This window comes from Meles meles, chromosome 5, assembly GCF_922984935.1.
Source record: "Meles meles chromosome 5, mMelMel3.1 paternal haplotype, whole genome shotgun sequence".
Classification (NCBI taxonomy): Eukaryota; Metazoa; Chordata; class Mammalia; order Carnivora; family Mustelidae; genus Meles; species Meles meles.
In genome coordinates, this window is record NC_060070.1 from 126914079 (window position 1) to 126933233 (window position 19155).

The following is a 19155-nucleotide window of genomic DNA, read 5'->3' on the forward strand; positions in this document are numbered from 1 at the left end:
CACTAAAGCTAAGTTACCAAGTCTTGTAGTAATCACTGAACATGCAGGAAACTTGGAATGGTTGTATCATGATTTTTCCTATTCTCACAGAAACATCACAAGTAATTTCATAACCTTGAACATAAACCAAATAATTTCAGAATGATGTCAGTGCTAACAATTATGTCCAATATTAAATTTAGCTAAATTCATTTAAACTAGGCAATGTCACATAGAACTGCTGATATGTTGGATATATTTTGTACTCAGACGTTAACTCAAATACAACTGTTCAAAATTTAGGGATTACATAAAGTTAGCATATGAGAATTTACAGAAGATGAGAAAATGAATGCCAAAAGGTTTAATCATTTTAATTTAATTCAACAAATATGAATATCTACTGTGTACCACCTTAAAAAAGTGAATAATGGAAACCAGATTATATGATTAAGCCTCCTACTGAAAATAAAATTGAGAAAAATCACTACAAAACCATATAGCAAACACGTGAAAGATAACAAACAAAGAAGTGACCTGCATATTTAGTAAAACTGTATACTAATAAACTACTTGTCTTCATTCACTTAACATATACGGAGCATCTTCTGTTGTATCGAGACTGTGCTAAACTCTCAGAGCGTAGATATGAAAAAATCGCCACAGTGCTGAGTTATCCCAGCACAGCAGAAGAGCAGCAAGCAGATGAAAGCTCCTAAGCATAACAATGCTACAAGGGACAGAAAACTGCTTCAGGAGCAGGAGGGATAAGGAAGACCAACCCAACCTGGAGGTGAGCAAGGAGGCAGGAAGGAAAGCTTCCCAGAGAAGGCAATGCTTAATTATCAGGAAAGAGGAGGAGGGGAACAGGCATGGGGTTGCCTGGACTGAAGTGGCTCTGACTGCCTGCTCTCTAGAGAAGGGATGGCTGAGAGGTACAGGAAAGGAGTGTGAAGCAAGTAATAGATAGCCACCATGTGCCAAGTGGAAGCGCATTAGCAATGCCTGGAATTTTAGATTTTAGCTTGAGGGAGAAAGGGTCATCCTGATGAGTTTTAAGTAGAGGAATGATAGATCCCATTTACAATTTAATTTGTAAATTAATTAAATTAATTAAATTGTAAATTTAATTTACAATTACAATGAAGATTTCAAAAAGTTAGAGGTGAACTTGAAACAGGTAAGATTGAGTGCTGGGAAGAAGAGGAGAATCCTCAAGAATCCTGACAAGAAACAATGAAAAATGATGAGGGGCAGAACTTAGAAATGGAAAAGAACTGTTTGCTAGAACAAGAAGGGGAGAGAGGCCTTTGCTGATGTCTTCACCCCTTCCCAGTGTTAGGAGGTCCGGCAGCAGAAAGAGCTGATCTGGAGATGATGAGAAAGTAAAAGTGATTGAGCTTGATTTTGGATTTACTAAGCTGAAGAAGTCTCTGGAATGTTCCAATGGAGATGTCTACCAGGATAGTTGATAGAAAGACCTTGAGCTGAATAGAGAGATTAGACTGCAGACTTTGATGCTGGAGGCACCAGTCAGTCTAACATTAGTGGATGAAATTTCTCATAGGGAGTCTGAAGACAGTCTGGCAAGAAAGACAGAGAAAGACAGAGTTCTGGAGATGTCAGCAGCACAAGATTATGCAGAGGAAGAGAAGCCAATCCACAAAGTAAAGTGAAGGGTAACAACTAGTAGTGGGATCAGAGATGCCACAGAAAGTCTCAGGAAAAGTGTTCAACAATGGAAGTACTACAGAAACCTGGAATATGAAAAGGAATGAAGACTCACACATTCCCAACTACAGCTGACCCTAGAACAATGTGGGGATTGGGTGCTGACCCTTGCACAAATGAATAACCACATATAACTCTGACTCCCCCAAAACTTAACTAATAGCCAACTGCTGACCAGAAGCCTAACCAGTAAAATAAACCATTGATTAACACATATTTTGTATGTTCTATGTATTATAAACTGTATTCTTGCAATAAAGTAAGATAGAGAAAAGAAAATGTTATTAAGGAAATAAGAGGAAACACATTTAGTGTGCGGTGCTGTATTAACAAAATCCACAGGACAGAGGAGGAGTCAAGATGGCAGAGAAGTAGCAGGCTCAGACTACATCAGGTAGCCGGAGATCAGCTCGATTGCTTATCTAAACATTGCAAACACCTACAAATCCAACGGGAGATCGAAGAGAAGAAAAACAGCAATTCTAGAAACAGAAACTCAACCACTTCCTGAAAGGTAGGACTGCCGGAGAAGTGAATCCAAAACGATGGGAAGATAGACCGCGGGGGGAGGGGTCGGCTCCCGGCAAGCAGCGGAGCAACGGAGCACAAAATCAGGACATTTAAAAGTCTGCTCCACTGAGGGACAATGCTCCAGAGGCTAAACCGAGGTGAAACCCATGCTGGGTCAGTGTGGCCCCAGGTCCCACAGGGTCACAGAAGGATCGGGGGTGTCGGAGTGTCGCAGAACTCACAGGTGTTAGAACGGAGAAGCTGGCTACAGAGACAGAGCCAAGGACTGAACTCTCAGCTTGGGGTTACCTTGAACCGGTCGCGTGCTGGGTGAGCTTGGAGCGCAGCTGGAGGCTGGGGATACGGGAGTGATTAGGTGCTGTTCTCTGGGGGCGCACTGAGGAGTGGGGCCCCGGGCTCTCGGCTCCTCCGGGCCGGAGACTGGGAGGTCGGCATTTTCATTGCCGACCTCCGGAACTCTACGGAAAGTGTTCAGGGAACAAAAGCTCCTGAAAGCTGGGGCGCCTGGGTGGCTCAGTGGGTTAAGCCTCTGCCTTTGGCTCAGGTCCTGATCTCAGGGTCCTGGGATCGAGCCCCACATCGGGCTCTCTGCTCGGCAGGGAGCCTGCTTCCCCCTCTCTCTCTCTGGTTGCCTCTTTGTCTACTTGTGATCTCTCTCTTTATATCAAATAAATAAAATCTTTAAAAAAAAAAAAAAAGCTCCCGAAAGTTAACCTGAGCGGATTACTTACTCTGGCCCCCGGAAAGGGCAGTGCGATTCAACCTCTGGCAAAGACACTTGAGAGTCACTACAACAGGCCCCTCCCCGAGAAGATCAACAAAATATCCAGCCAGGATGAAGTTCAACTATCAAGGAAAGCAGGTTCAATACCTAGGAGAGCAGTGGAATTCCACAGGAGGAGAAAGCAAAGCACGGAACTCATGGCTTTCTCCCCATGATTCTTTAGTCTTGCGGTTAATTCAAATTTTTTTCAATTTTTTCTTTCTTTTTTCTTCTTCTGCTAAATTTTATAAAACTTTTACCCTTTTCTTTTTTAACGTTCTCGAATAGTTTATGTAAAATATATATTTTTTCTTTCTTTTTTATATTTTTTCTTTGTTTTATTTTTTAAATTTTTTTCCTTTTCTTTTCTGAACCTCTTTTTATCCCCTTTCTCCCCCCGACAATTTGGGGTCTCTTCTGATTTGGTTACAGCGCATTTTTCTGGGGTCTTTGCCATCCTTTTAGTATTTTATCTGCTCCTTCATATCCTCTTATCTGGACAAAATGACAAGGCGGAAAAAATCACCACAAACAAAAGAACAAGAGGCAGTACCGAAGGCTAGGGACCTAATCAACACAGACATTGGTAATATGTCAGATCTAGAGTTCAGAATGACGATTCTGAAGGTTCTAGCCGGGCTTGAAAAAGGCATGGAAGATATGAGAGAAACCCTCTCTGGAGATATAAAAGCCCTTTCTGGAGAAATAAAAGAACTAAAATCTAACCAAGTTGAAATCAAAAAAGCTACTAATGAGGTGCAATCAAAAATGGAGGCTCTTACTGCTAGGATAAATGAGGCAGAAGAAAGAATTACTGATATAGAAGACCAAATGACAGAGAATAAAGAAGCCGAGCCAAAGAGGGACAAACAGCTACTGGACCACGAGGGGAGAATTTGAGAGATAAGTGACACCATAAGATGAAACAACATTAGAATAATTGGGATTCCAGAAGAAGAAGAAATAGAGAGGGGAGCAGAAGGTCTATTGGAGAGAATTATTGGAGAGAATTTCCCTAATATGGCAAAGGGAACAAGCATCAAATTCCAGGAAGTGTAGAGAACCCCCCTCAAAGTCAACAAGAATAGGTCCACACCCCATCACCTAATAGTAAAATTTACAAGTCTTAGTGACAAAGAGAAAATCCTAAAAGCAGCCTGGGAAAAGAAGTCTGTAACATACAATGGTAAAAATATTAGACTGGCAGCAGACTTATCCACAGAGACCTGGCAGGCCAGAAAGGGCTGGCATGATATATTCAGAGCACTAAATGAGAAAAACATGCAGCCAAGAATACTCTATCCAGCTGGGCTATCATTGAAAATAGAAGGAGAGATCAAAAGCTTCCAGGACAAACAAAAACTGAAAGAATTTGCAAACACCAAACCAGCTCTACAGGAAATATTGAAAGGGGTCCTCTAAGCAAAGAGAGAGCCTAAAAGTAGTAGGTCAGAAAGGTACAGAGACAACATACAGTAACAGTCACCTTACAGGCAATATAATAGCACTAAATTCATATCTCTTAATAGTTATCCTGTATGTTAATGGGCTAAATGCCCCAATCAAAAGACACAGGGTATCAGAATGGATAAAAAAACAAAACCCATCTATATGTTGCCTACAAGAAACTCATTTTAGATGTGAAGACACCTCCAGATTTAAAGTGAGGGGGTGGAAAACAATTTACCATGCTAATGGGCATCAGAAGAAAGCTGGGGTGGCAATCCTTATATCAGATCAATTAGATTTTAAGCCAAAGGCTATAATAAGAGATGAGGAAGGACACTATATCCTACTCAAAGGGTCTGTCCAACAAGAAGATCTAACAATTTTAAATATCTATGCCCCTAACGTGGGAGCAGCCAACTATATCAACCAATTAATAACAAAATCAAAGAAACACATCAATGATAATACAATAATAGTAGGGGACATTAACACTCCCCTCACTGAAATGGACAGATCATCCAAGCAAAAGATCAACAAGGAAATAAAGGCCTTAAATGACACACTGGACCAGATGGACATCACAGATATATTCAGAACATTTCATCCCAAAGCAACAGAATACACATTCTTCTCTAGTGCACATGGAACATTCTCCAGAATAGATCACATCCTGGGCCACAAATCAGGTCTCAACCGGTATCAAAAGATTAGGATCATTACCTGCATATTTTCAGACCACAATGCTCTGAAGCTAGAACTCAATGACAAGAGGAAAGCTGGAAAGAACCCAAATACATGGAGACTAAACAGCATCCTTCTAAAGAATGAATGGGTCAACCAGGAAATTAAAGAAGAATTGAAAAAATTCATGGAAACAAATGATATTGAAAACACAATGGTTCAAAATCTGTGGGACACAGCAAAGGCAGTCCTGAGAGGAAAATATATGGCGGTACAAGCCTTTCTCAAGAAACAAGAAAGGTCTCAAGTACACAACCTAACCCTACACGTAAAGGAGCTGGAGAAAGAACAAGAAAGAAACCCTAAACCCAGCAAGAGAAGAGAAATCATAAAGATCAGAGCAGAAATCAATGAAATAGAAACCAAAAAAACAATAGGAAAAATCAACAAAACTAGGAGCTGGTTCTTTGAAAGAATCAATAAGACTGATAAGCCCCTGGCCAGACTTATCAAAAAGCCAGGATAGTAACTTAAATCTCAAGCACTTTCATCCACTGACAACCCGATTAGCAAGGCCCTGTTACTGAGCAGGGGGGCAGTGGAGGGCACCCCGGGAACCACAGCATGTGTACCAATGTTAAAAACCCCTTCTCAGAGCACCAGGGGGGCTTTGCTCTTACCAGCCAGGGGTCCGCTCTGTTGGCTCTCGGTCCCCCACCAACTGACCCCCTGTAGACGAGCCACCAAGGCCTCCAGAGGCACCAGGGAGGCAAGCTGGACTGGGCAGACAGTACTTTCTCTGGCTTCGATTTCCCCAACCCCACAGCCAAACCACACCGCCGGAAAGGATGGCCAGCCCACCCCTTCCTGGGGCGAGACCTGCAGCCAGCTGGGATGTGGCTGTCAAATGTTCCCTAGTCACAGTGTAAAGGAGGAGGGGAAAAGCACTTAGGGCCAAAGGTGGGATGCAAAGCCCCTTTTCTACCCTGGTAAAAAAGCCCCAGCATACATCATGGGGCTGCAATGATTAGATTTGGGGTCAAAGCCCGGGGATTTCCCCACCCTCTCAAATCCACGGCCAGTTTTCCCGCGGCCACTGTGACCACCCGGTGGGGACACACAGCTCTGGGGCACCTCCCCCACTGGCCAGCTCAGGGCAGGGAACCCGGGACAGGCGTCAGGGCATGGGGTTGTGGCTGCAGCTCCAGGCCCAGCTTGGCTCAGCCTTGTCAGCTTTGCTCTGGGTTCCTGAATGGCACTCCCCACACCCCTCTCATGTTGAAAGCTTGGGTGTTAGAGGGGACAAGGGAGGGCAGGAAAAGTTACTTTACAAGTTTTTTAAAAGTTACAGAAAGGTTAAATTTGAGTGTAAAAGACCCAAATAAATAAAATCATGAATGAAAGAGGAGAGATCACAACTAACACCAAAGAAATACAGACAATTATAAGAACATATGATGAGCAACTCTACGCCAACAAATTTGACAATCTGGAAGAAATGGATGCATTCCTAGAGACATATAAACTACCACAACTGAACCAGGAAGAAATAGAAAACCTGAACAGGCCCATAACCAGTAAGGAGATTGAAACAGTCATCAAAAATCTCCAAACAAACAAAAGCCCAGGGCCAGACGGCTTCCCAGGGGAATTCTACCAAACATTTAAAGAAGAACTAATTCCTATTCTCCTGAAACTGTTCCAAAGAACAGAAATGGAAGGAAACTTCCAAACTCATTTTATGAGGCCAGCATCACCTTGATCCCAAAACCAGACAAGGATCCCACCAAAAAAGAGAACTACAGACCAATATCCTTGATGAACACAGATGCAAAAATTCTCACCAAAATACTAGCCAATAGGATTCAACAGTACATTAAAAGGATTATTCACCATGACCAAGTGGGATTTATTCCAGGGCTGCAAGGTTGGTTCAACATCCGCAAATCAATCAATGTGATAGAACACATTAATAAAAGAAAGAACAAGAACCATATGATACTCTCAATAGATGCTGAAAAAGCATTTGACAAAGTACAGCATCCCTTCCTGATCAAAACTCTTCAAAGTGTAGGGATAGAGGGCACCTACCTCAATATTATCAAAGCCATCTATGAAAAACCCACCGCAAATATCATTCTCAATGGAGAAAAACTGAAAGCTTTTCCGTTAAGGTCAGGAACACGGCAGGGATGTCCACTATCATCACTGGTGTTCAACATAGTACTGGAAGTCCTAGCCTCAGCAATCAGACAACAAAAAGAAATTAAAGTCATCCAAATCAGCAAAGAAGAAGTCAAACTATCACTCTTCGCAGATGATCTGATACTATATGTGGAAAACCCAAAAGACTCCACTCCAAAACTGCTAGAATTTGTTCAGGAATTCAGTAAAGTGTCAGGATATAAAATCAATGCACAGAAATCAGTTGCATTTCTGTACACCAACAACAAGACAGAAGAAAGAGAAATTAAGGAGTCAATCCTATTTACCCTAAACTATAAGATACCTAGGAATAAACCTAACCAAAGAGGCTAAGAATCTATATGCAGAAAACTATATCAATATTCTATAACTATATCTATATAACTATATGCAGAAAACTCATGAAAGACATTGAGGAAGACACAAAGAAATGGAAAAATGTTCCATGCTCCTGGATTGGAAGAATAAATATTGTGAAAATGTCTATGCTACCTAAAGCAATCTACACATTTAATGCAATCCCTATCAAAATACCATCCATTTTTTTCAAAGAAATGGAACAAATAATCCTCAAATTTATATGGAACCAGAAAAGACCTCGAATAGCCAAAGGAATATTGAAAAAGAAAGCAAACATTGGTGGCATCACAATTCCGGACTTCAAGCTCTATTACAAAGCTGCCATCATCAAGACAGCATGGTACTGGCACAAAAACAGACACATAGATCAATGGAACAGAATAGAGAGCCCAGAAATAGACCCTCAACTCTATGGCCAACTAATCTTTGACAAAGCAGGAAAGAATGTCCAATGGAAAAACGACAGCCTCTTCAATAAATGGTGCTGGGAAAATTGGACAGCCACATGCAGAAAAATGAAATTGGACCATTTCCTTACACCACACATGAAAATAGACTCTAAATGGATGAAGGACCTCAATGTGAGAAAGGAATCCATCCAAGTCCTTGAGGAGAACACAGGCAAAACCCTCTTCGACCTCAGCCGCAGCAACATCTTCCTAGGAACATCGCCAAAGACAAGGGAAGCAAGGGCAAAAATGAACTATTGGGATTTCATCAAGATCAAAAGCTTTTGCACAGCAAAGGAAACAGTTAACAAAACCAAAAGACAACTGACAGAATGGGAGAAGATATTTGCAAATGACATATCAGATAAAGGGCTAGTATCCAAAATCTATAAGGAACTTAGCAAACTCAACACCCAAAGAACAAACAATCCAATCAAGAAATGGGCAGAGGACATGAACAGACATTTCTGCAAAGAAGACATCCAGATGGCCAACAGACACATGAAAAAATGCTCTGCTCCACGTCACTCAGCATCAGGGAAATACAAATCAAAACCACAATGAGATACCACCTCACACCAGTCAGAATGGCTAAAATTAATAAGTCAGGAAATGACAGATGCTGGCGAGGATGCGGAGAAAGGGGAACCCTCCTACACTGTTGGTGGGAATGCAAGCTGGTGCAACCACTCTGGAAAACAGCATGGAGGTTCCTCAAAATGTTGAAAATAGAACTACCGTATGACCCAGCAATTGCACTACTGGGTATTTACCCTAAAGATACAAACATAGTGATCCAAAGGGGCACGTGCACCCGAATGTTTATAGCAGCAATGTCTACAATAGTCAAACTATGGAAAGAACCTAGACGTCCATCAACAGATGAATGGATAAAGAAAAGGTGGTATATATACACAATGGAATACTATGCAGCCATCAAAAGAAATGAAATCTTGCCATTTGCGACGACGTGGATGGAACTAGAGCGTATCATGCTTAGTGAAATAAGTCAATTGGAAAAAGACAATATCATATGATCTCCCTGATATGAGGACGTGGAGATGCAACATGGGGGGTTAGGGGGATAGGAGAAGAATAAATGAAACAAGATGGGATTGGGAGGGAGACAAACCATAAGTGACTCTTAATCTCACAAAACAAACTGGGGGTTGCTGGGGGGACATGGGGTTGGGAGAGGGGGAGGGTGGTTATGGACATTGGGGAGGGTATGTGCTATGGTGAGTGCTGTGAAGTGTGTAAACCTGGTGATTCACTGACCTGTAGCCCTGGGGATAAAAATACATTATATGTTTATAAAAAAAAAATAAACAAAAATCTAAAAAGAAAAAAAATCCACATATAAGTGGAATTGCACAGTTCAAACCCGTGTTGTTCAAGGGTCAAATGTATAGCATCTGAAGTGGCTTGAGTGAGAATAGTCTCAACAGGCGGGGTGGAGGGTGAAAGCAGACTTCTCAGTTGAGAGATCAAGTGACACAATAACAGAGACAGCACTAGCAAGGAATCTTCAAGGAAAGACAACTTTTTAAAAGCTGGGTTGCAAAGAGAAGAATGATGGGGAGTGTTTGTGGGGACTGTGATTTATAGTTAGGGCGACCACACTGCCAGGTTAGTGCCCAATGTCCTAAGATTCTTAAGAGGTTATAAATAATTTAATTATCTTAAGATGGTTGAAATCCAGAAAATTAGAGCCACAAGTAGTAAGTGATAATTATATTCAAGGCACTGAGTCAGATGTTATTAGGGCACAAATAACTGAAACCACCTGTCAGCAAGATGCTTAAAACTGCAATGTACATGAATGTGTGCGTGTGTGTATGTGTTTGCACACACATGGCCTGCCACATAACAACTCCTTTATTTCTGAATATCTGGGATCGCTAAACTACTTCCATAAAAGTTTGCTCCAGCAAAAGTAAGACTTTTCTTTTCCGATGAGATAATTTATACACACACACACACGGGGAAGTACCCCAAATAAGAAAGGAAAAGTGGTCACTGGATACCATTCCTCTCAGCCATCTTAGACAGAAGGTGGAGGCAGGCCAGTCAAGGGAGAAGCAGGAATCAGGCTGGTCCAAAGAGCTCTTTTTGTCTAGTTCATCTAAGACTGGGGAGAAAGGACATTTAGCTCACCAGCCGTGGGCTAAGAACAGTAGGCAAAATCTGAGTATTGTGAATTAATACCTTTAGTAGAAAATAAAGAGATTTTATTGAAAAACCCTTTTGATATCTATCCCTTGGAATTCTGAAACTTTCAGTCACTGCTCTATAAAAATACTTACATAATTTGAAGTCTATGAATGTGAAAAAAATCATCACACATTTTTAAAAATTCTCCCAAAATGGGGCAATAAAAAAAACAGGTGACAGGTAACAAAAAACATGTATATTATATATGTACTAAATATGTATATTATATGCATATAATGTGTATACTATTTATGTATTAACATGTATATCATATACATACATATATATAATATACATATTTGGTACACATATATAATATACATATTTTTACATTTTATATTTTACATTTATATAGACATATAATATACACATATACGCACATATATATGATATACGTATATAATGTGTATGTACCTGAGAATTAGAGGTTAAAAGGTGTAATTCAGAAAAAGAAAACAAAACAAACAATCCTGTCAGGGTTCATGGGAGGAAGACTTGCCAGAAAAACCACTCCTTTCAGAGATGGACCCTGAAGCATGCACATGCCAGTCAGGGAAGTGATGACCGGGCACTGAAGACACTAGCAGAGGCATCTGTGGAAGCTATAAAGGGGTCATTGGTGCAGTTACTGTACAAATATTTACTGAGCAGGCATTATGCATCAAGTAGTTTAGATACTAAAGACACAGAATGCAAAAGACAAAATTTTCTATTCGTGAATTTACAAATCTGTGATGAACTCTTCTGGTGGCAATTTCTCACCTGACCTGATTAAGGATACTGAGTATCATTCCTAGTCTAAGTATTCATGTTTCCCTGCAGAAATCATTGCTGGGAATGTAACATAATATATGGCACATGCGCTATATCTTTCCAAAATCCAAAATACTGCAATTCCAAAAGTCATCTGGGTCTAAGAGTTTTGAAAAAGGGACTGTAGATCAAAAGCTCCAGATGCTGTTGACTGATGATCTTGAGAATGATAATTTATTGTTAAAAGTTATGTTTGTTCACTTAAAGTGGTAATGAACCCACAAACTATGACCTCATGGATTTAGCTTTAATAAGTTCAACCAGTATAAAGGCCAGTGCTAGAACCACATGTATAGCATTTTCCCTTGTAAATAATTATTTCACAAGTAAAATGAATAATTTTCACAAGTTAAATTTAACACACCATGACAACTGTCCATTGCTCATGTCATTTCTCCAGGCTGGTGGCTGGTATGGTGACATTTAAGTTTAAGACCTGAATGACAAAAGGGAGTCAATCCTATAAGATAAGGAAGAACTACCACCTAAGCAAAGGAAAAAAGAAAAAAGGTTTGAAGAGGTAAGGTGGAAGTACTTGGAAAGTTTGGGCAACAAAAAGGCTCACTGTGCTAAAATGTAGCTGGAGAGAGGCCTTGGTGTACACTTGTGAGTGGTGGGCAAAGTGCCAGGGCACCAGGCTAGGGCCTGCCATGCACTGCATTGCACATTTTACTGTAAGTTTAATGGGAAGATATTGCAAGGATTTACAGATACTAATAGGATCTGATTTAAACTTCCAAAGGATATATTTGGGATATGAACTATAATCCAACATTCAAAGGATATATTTGGGATATGAACTATAACCCAGCTTGGACACAGTAAAGTACATATATAGAAAAGTAACAGAATTTAAGGAAAAAAGATTAATTATGGACACATGGGTAGAAAGCCTCAGATGACTGACTATAATGGCTGTGATTTCAGAAAATAAAATACCTGTGGTCACATAAAATATCCTTAATTTCATGATTCTAGTATTTAGTTTTGACTCATGGCATTACTATATTGTTACTACTTAAAGTGAACACTACACAATAAAAACCCAAAGGTGTTTAAAGATTAAACAATTTTATCACCATCTAATAAAAGCATTACACAATTAAAAAAGGTGTTTAAAGCAATTAGGTAAAAGAATGAAGATTAACTCAATCCTCTTAACAATTCACTAGTATATCTACATATATATATCCAAAAAGAATCTATGTCTAATATAAACATGACCATTTCTATATAAGACTACTTCTAGATAAAAATGTTATTAGGGAGCTTGGTTCTATGAATTTCACACTATTTCATACAAAGGAATAACTACCTGACCCATCAAAAAGTTTGATTCAGCAAGCAATACTTATTTTTAAAATATATATTATGAAGTGATTTAAGTGACTTTCATTAGATGTCACAAGATAATACTGAACTGTGTCAGTCATCCTTCTGTGGTTCAATTTTCTTTGCTAAATTACTGTAATAATCATACTCCTACACATTTTTCTTCTATCCTTCACCTTGTCAGCATTAATAATTAGGTCTTATAAAGAAGTGACCAAATTTCTTACATAAATTTTTTGATGATAGTCACAAAGTCATTGTATAAACTGTCACAGTCTATTCTATCTATGCAATAAGGACACATCCTGGGAAGCAAATATGCATTACTAAAATGATCAATACTATATGGTATAATTAATTATTTTCTGGTATTTAAGAATAATTTTAAGCCTGAGGTATGAATAATAAAAAGTACACTATATCCAAACTATCAAAAATGGGTTTAAGCTAGTAAAAAGTTAAAATCAAACAATGGGGGAAATATGAATAAAAAGAAAAGCATTTTAAGAATACACTGATTGATAAAATTCATATTTATAACTCTAGATGTGCTGGACAGTAACTTAAAACCATTTACCTGTTGGAGGCAGGCAGTCTTTCCAATCAAAATAGCCTGCATAAATTCCAGGTTCCAAGGAGCCAACGATAGGATCTGCTTTCAACTCAATGTAATTTTCAAAGAGTCTTTGGTCTAATTCTTTCAATGAAGCCATGCTAATCTGCAAACACATAATAAAGAATAACTATGATTTTTTTATCTGAGCGGGAGGGAAAAGTAAAATAATATAAATACTTCAGCATATTTTAAAAGTACTTATCAATTTTCCTACAGAAAAAAAATCGTGATTTCTATTTTATTTATTTTTCAGTAACAAAGACCACCCTCTTAACACAGGTTATTTAATATGAATTAGTCCTCATACATGGACTATACATAGAAAGTTCAGCCCACATGAACTGTGAGTTCCTGTTGGTAGTGGAAGTAGAACAGGATGAGGCTACCTTCCTGGTCTCACTGGCACTCAAGAGGCCAAGAAGTTAGAGTAGGGCAGAGTTGTAAATTTGGGAATAAAAAGTCTATGGGCTCAGAGCCCTCTGCAGTGGACTACTGGTGATGGTGTCTGCTTCTACATCATATAGTGTAACATCTGTAAAAAGGAATATCTGTCATGTAGTGAAATTCAGCTGTAGTAAAGACAAGCAACAACTTGACTTAGAAAAATAATGAAAACCTTTAAGGAGACTAATGTACGATATAAAACAAGACTTAGAACACACCTGACTTACATTCTTTTTATTTTTTTTTTGAGATTTTATTTATTTATTTGACAGACAGAGATCACAAGTAGGCAGAGAAACAGGCAGAGAGAGAGGAGGAAACAGGCTCCTTGCTGAGTGGAGAGCCCGATGCCTGGCTTGACCCCAGCACCTAGGATCATGACCGGAGCTGAAGGCAAGGCTTAACCCACTGAACCACCGAGGCACCCCCACACACGACTTTCAAAGCTAATAATGAGTAGTTTAACTGGAAGAACCAGTGGTCACTATGGAGACTGAAATTAAGTACAATAAGTACTTCAAGGCACAGAGTAAAAACAAGAGCCCAGGACCTGATGGATTCTCTGGGGGAATTCTACCAAACATTCGAAGAAGAAATAATACCTATTCTCCTGAAGCTGTTTCAAAAAATAGAAGCAGAAGGAAAACTTCCAGACTCTTTTTATGAAGCCAGCATTAACCTGATCCCCAAACCAGGCAAAGACTCCACCAAAAAAAGAGAATTTCAGCCCATTATCCCTGATGAATATGAATGCCAAGATTCTCAACAAGATCTTAGCTAACTGGATCCAACAGTACATTAAAGATTATCCACAATGACCAGGTGGGATTTATCCACGGGATGCAGGAGTGGTTCAACATTCGCAAATCAATCAATGTGCTAGAACAAACAAACAAGAGAATAGAGAAGAACCACAAGGTCTTCTCAATTGATGCAGAAAAAGCATTTGATAAGATAGAGCATCTGTTCCTGATTAAAACCCTTCAAAGTATAGGCACAGAGGGAACATTCCTCAACTTCATAAACTCTATCTATGAAAAATCCACAGTGAATATCATCCTCAATCGGGAAAAGCTGACAGACTTCCCTTTGAGATCAGGAACATGACAAGGATGCCCACTCTCACCACTCTTGTTCAACATAGTACTAGAAGTCCTAAGAACATCAATCAGACAACAAAAAGAAATAAAAGGTATTCAAATTGGCAAAGGAGAAGTCAAACTCTCTTCACAGATGACATGATACTTTATATGGAAAACCAAAAGACTCTACCCCCAAACTACTAGAACTCACACAGCAATTCAGTAATGTGACAGAATACAAAATCAATGCACAGAAATCAGTTGTTTTTTATACATTAACAATGAAAACACAGAAAGGGAAATTAGAGAATCGATTCCATTTACTACAGCACCAAGAACCATAGGATACCTGGGAATAAACCTAATCAAAGAGGTAAAGGATCTACCTCAAGAATCTATAAGGAATCTGTAAGGGTCTATACTCAAGAACTACAGAACACTCATGAAAGAAATTGAGGAAGACACAAAAAGATGGAAGACCATTCCATGCTCATGGATCAGAAGAATACACATTGTTAAAATGTCTACACTGCCTAGAGTAATCTATACTTTCAATGCCATTCCGATCAAAATTCCACTGGCTTTTTTCAAGGAGCTGGAACAAAAATTTGTATGGAACCAGAAGAGATCCTGAATTGCTAAGGAAATGTTGAAAAAGAAAAACAAAACTGGGGGCATCACGTTGCCTGATTTCGAGCTTTACTACAAAGCTGTGATCACCAAGAAAGCAAGGTACTGGCAGAAAACAGACACGATGGGACAGAGTAGAGAGCCCAGATATGGACCCTCAACTCTATGGTCAAATAATCTTTGACACCACGAAAAAATATACAATGGAAAAGACAGTCTTTTCAATAAATGGTGCTGGGAAAAATTGGACAGCTATGTGTAGAAGAATGAAACTCGACCATTCTCTTACACCATACAAAAAGATAAACTCGAAAGGATAAAAGACCTCAACGTGAGGCAGGAATCTATCAAAATCCTAAAGAAGAACATAGGCAGTAACCTCTTTGACATTGGTCACAGCAACTTCTTTCAAGATATGTCTCCAAAGGCAAAGGAAACAAAAGCAAAAATGAACTTTTGGGACTTCATCAAGATCAAAAGCTTCTGCACAGCAAAGGAAACTGTCAACAAAACAAAGAGGCAACGCATGGAATGGGAGAAGATATTCGCAAATGACAGTACAGACAAGGGGCTGATACCCGAGATCTATAAAGAACTCTTCAAATTCAACACACACAAAATAATCACGTCAAAAAATAGGCAAAAGACATGAACAGACACTTCTCCAAAAAAGACATACAAATGGCTAACAGACACATGAAAAAATGTTCATCATCATTAGCCATCAGGGAGATTCAAATCAAAACAACATTGAGATACCACCTTATACCAGTTGAATGGCCAAAATTAACAAGACAGTAAACAACAAGTGTTGGAGAGGATGTGGAGAAAGGGGAACCCTCTTACACTGTTGGTGGGAATGCAAGTTGGTGCAGCCACTTTGGAAAACAGTGTGGAGATTCCTTAAGAAATTAAACATAGAGCTTCCCTATAACCCTGCAATTGCACTACAGGGTATTTACCCCAAAGATACAACTGTAGTGAAAAGAAGGGCCATCTGTACCCCAATGTTCATAGCAGCAATGGCCACGGTCGCCAAACTTTGGAAAGAACCAAGATACCCTTCAATGGATGAATGGAAAAGAAGATATGGTCCATATATACAATGGAGTATTATACCTCCATTAGAAAGGATGAATACCCAAGTTTTTTATCAACATGAACGGGACTGGAAGAGATTATGCTGAGTGAAATAAGTCAAGTAGAGACAGTAAATTATCATATGGTTTCACTTATTTGTGGAGCATAAGGAATAACATGGAAGACATGGGGAGATGGAGAGAAGTGAGTTGAGGGATATTGGAGGGCAGACAAACCATGAGAGACTATGGACTCTTAGAACCAAACAGGGTTTTGGAGAGGAGGAAGATAGGGGGTTGGGTGAGCCTGGTGGTGGGTATTATGGAGAGTACGTATTACATGGAGCACTGGGTGTGGTGCATAAACAATGAATTCTGGAACACTGAAAAGAAATTTTAAAAAATTTTATATATCATAAAAATGCATAAAATATGAGAAAAAAAAAACATAGGGAAATGAATTGAAAAGGCACTTCCAAACAGAAAATATCTGAATATGAGTAATGTGTAAGAAAAAGGGCTTAATGTCATTTAATCAGAGAAAGCCAATGAAAGCAACAGAATTGACTGAAATAAAAAAAATGATAATATTAAGTGTTTGTAAGGACAACATGGAACAAGTGGAATACTCATACATTACTATAAAATGAGAACTAAAATCAGACACCCACTCTGAAATACTATTTAGAATTCCTAATTAACTTATTCCATGACAGCAATTGCAAGATGAGAGAGTACAAATGTCCACAAAAGACTTTCACAGCAACGTTCACAAGAAGTTTATTCATAAAAAAACTTAAAGTGGGGTGCCTGGGTGGCTCAGAGGGATGAGCATGTGCCTTTGGCTCAGGACATGATCTCAAAAGAGTACTAAGTTCCCTGCTCAGTGGGGAGCCTGCTTCTCCCTCTCCCTCTGCCTCGCACTCTCCCTGCTTGTGCTCTCTCTGTTAAATAAATAAATAAAATCTTAAAACAACAAAACAAAAAAACCCCTTAAACTGGAAACAATCCAATACCTGTTACAGTGGGAATGATTAAACAAATTTGAGTTATCCAAACTCAGCTATAAAAGAAAATAAATTACTTACAGACACAACAATTTGGATGAATCTCAAAAATTATGTTGGAGTAAAAGCAGCTAGACACAAAAGATTATTAACTGTACAGTTCCTTTTTACACAAAGTTAAAGAACAGACAAAACTAATGCATGCTGACAGAAATCAAAACAGTGATGAGAAGGGTGCCTACTGACTTAGAATGGGGCATGGGGGAAATATATCTTGATTTAGGTGTCGGATACTGGGATGTATATATGCATTAAAAGTCACTTATTTGTACATTGAAGATTTATGTTTTACTGTATATAATTCATACTCTTTTTTAAAAAAATGGTTGAAAATAAATAAATGGGCAGATATTAACGTCTGACAAAGCAGAATTAAGATCAACAGTAACTCATAAATTTTGTTGAAGGAATTCAAAAAGATAATTTATGAAACTTAAATATAGTACATTTAAAGTACATCACAAATTCTCTCAGCTATCATTATTATACTATTATTATTTATTTCAACATGCCCAATTTTCACTAGAACCCTGTTCATGATAGCTAATAAATACAGATGTTAGCTAAATTTGCTTGACCCCTACTACCCAAGGATAAGGTCTGTTCATCATTAAAGCACTATCTAACAGTGATGAATGAAAGTTAAATAAATAAAAAAAAAAGTTAGAGGAAATCACAGTCTAATAGGAAAGAAAGGCAAGAAAACATTTATAAAACATTCGCCTGGGTGGCTCAGTGGGTTAAGCCGCTGCCTTCGGCTCGGGTCGTGATCTCAGAGTCCTGGGATCGAGTCCCATATCGGGATCTCTGCTCAGCAGGGAGCCTGCTTCCCTTTCTCTCTCCCTCTGCCTGCTTGTGAGCTCTCTCTCGCTGTCAAATAAATAAATAAAATCTTTAAAAAAAAAAATTTAAAACATTCAAAGAACAAAGCTGTTAAGGGAGAGAGGGAGTGCTTTGGAGGTACCTTTAAGGGTACTGGGAAGGGCTTTCTTTAAAAAAAAAAAAAGAGGTGCCAATTTAGTAATTATGCAATCAGAAACAGAAGTACTCACTAAATTCTTACGTTTGAGGACTGAGAAGCACCTTTTAAAGTACTTCAAGTAGCTGGCAATAACTTACAGAAATAGAGAATACATTAGGAGGTAGCATTTCAGATGCAGGGGCAAATAATGTTGGTGATAAATCTACCATTATATCTTCTTAGGCAGCAATACACATATCAAAAGATATTCTGACAACATATAGCCTGACCTGTACAGCAGTAAGTGTGCATCCCAGACAGGTGCCGAGAAACACACACCTACATAGATGTCTTATTTCCTCAATTTCTATATAGTTGTCTTCAATTCATTCAAAATAGTTAAAAACATGATCATTAATTAATGTTCTAAATTTAAATTTTCTAATTTTCTATTTTTAAAACTTTTTGTTAAAAATCCTACATAAAAGTATGTTTCTGAAAAAGAAAAAATAATTTTAAAAAAGTTAATTTCAGGGGCGCCTGGGTGGCTCAGTGGGTTAAAGCCTCTGCCTTCATCTCAGGTCATGATCCCAGGGTCCTGGGATGGAGCCCCACATCTGGCTCTCTGCTCAGCAAGGAGCCTGCTTCCCCCTCTCTCTCTGCCTGCCTCTCTGCCTACTTGTGATCTCTGTCGTCAAATAAATAAACAAAATCTTAAAAAAAAAAAGTTAATTTCAGTTCAAAGATGACAGAAAGAATACAGTGAACT

The 19155-nt window shown here is 38.9% G+C and overlaps 1 protein-coding gene across 8 annotated transcripts in view; it reads right to left on the reverse strand.

Moving 5' to 3' along the window:
- EXOC2 (exocyst complex component 2) overlaps positions 1-19155 on the reverse strand; it is a 297739-nt gene that overhangs the window by 78332 nt on the left and 200252 nt on the right. For all 8 annotated transcript variants that reach the window (XM_046004926.1, XM_046004927.1, XM_046004920.1 and 5 more), the window contains one exon: positions 13085-13226. In XM_046004926.1, coding sequence (XP_045860882.1) covers positions 13085-13226 — 142 coding nt within the window. The remainder of the gene's footprint in view (positions 1-13084; positions 13227-19155) is intronic.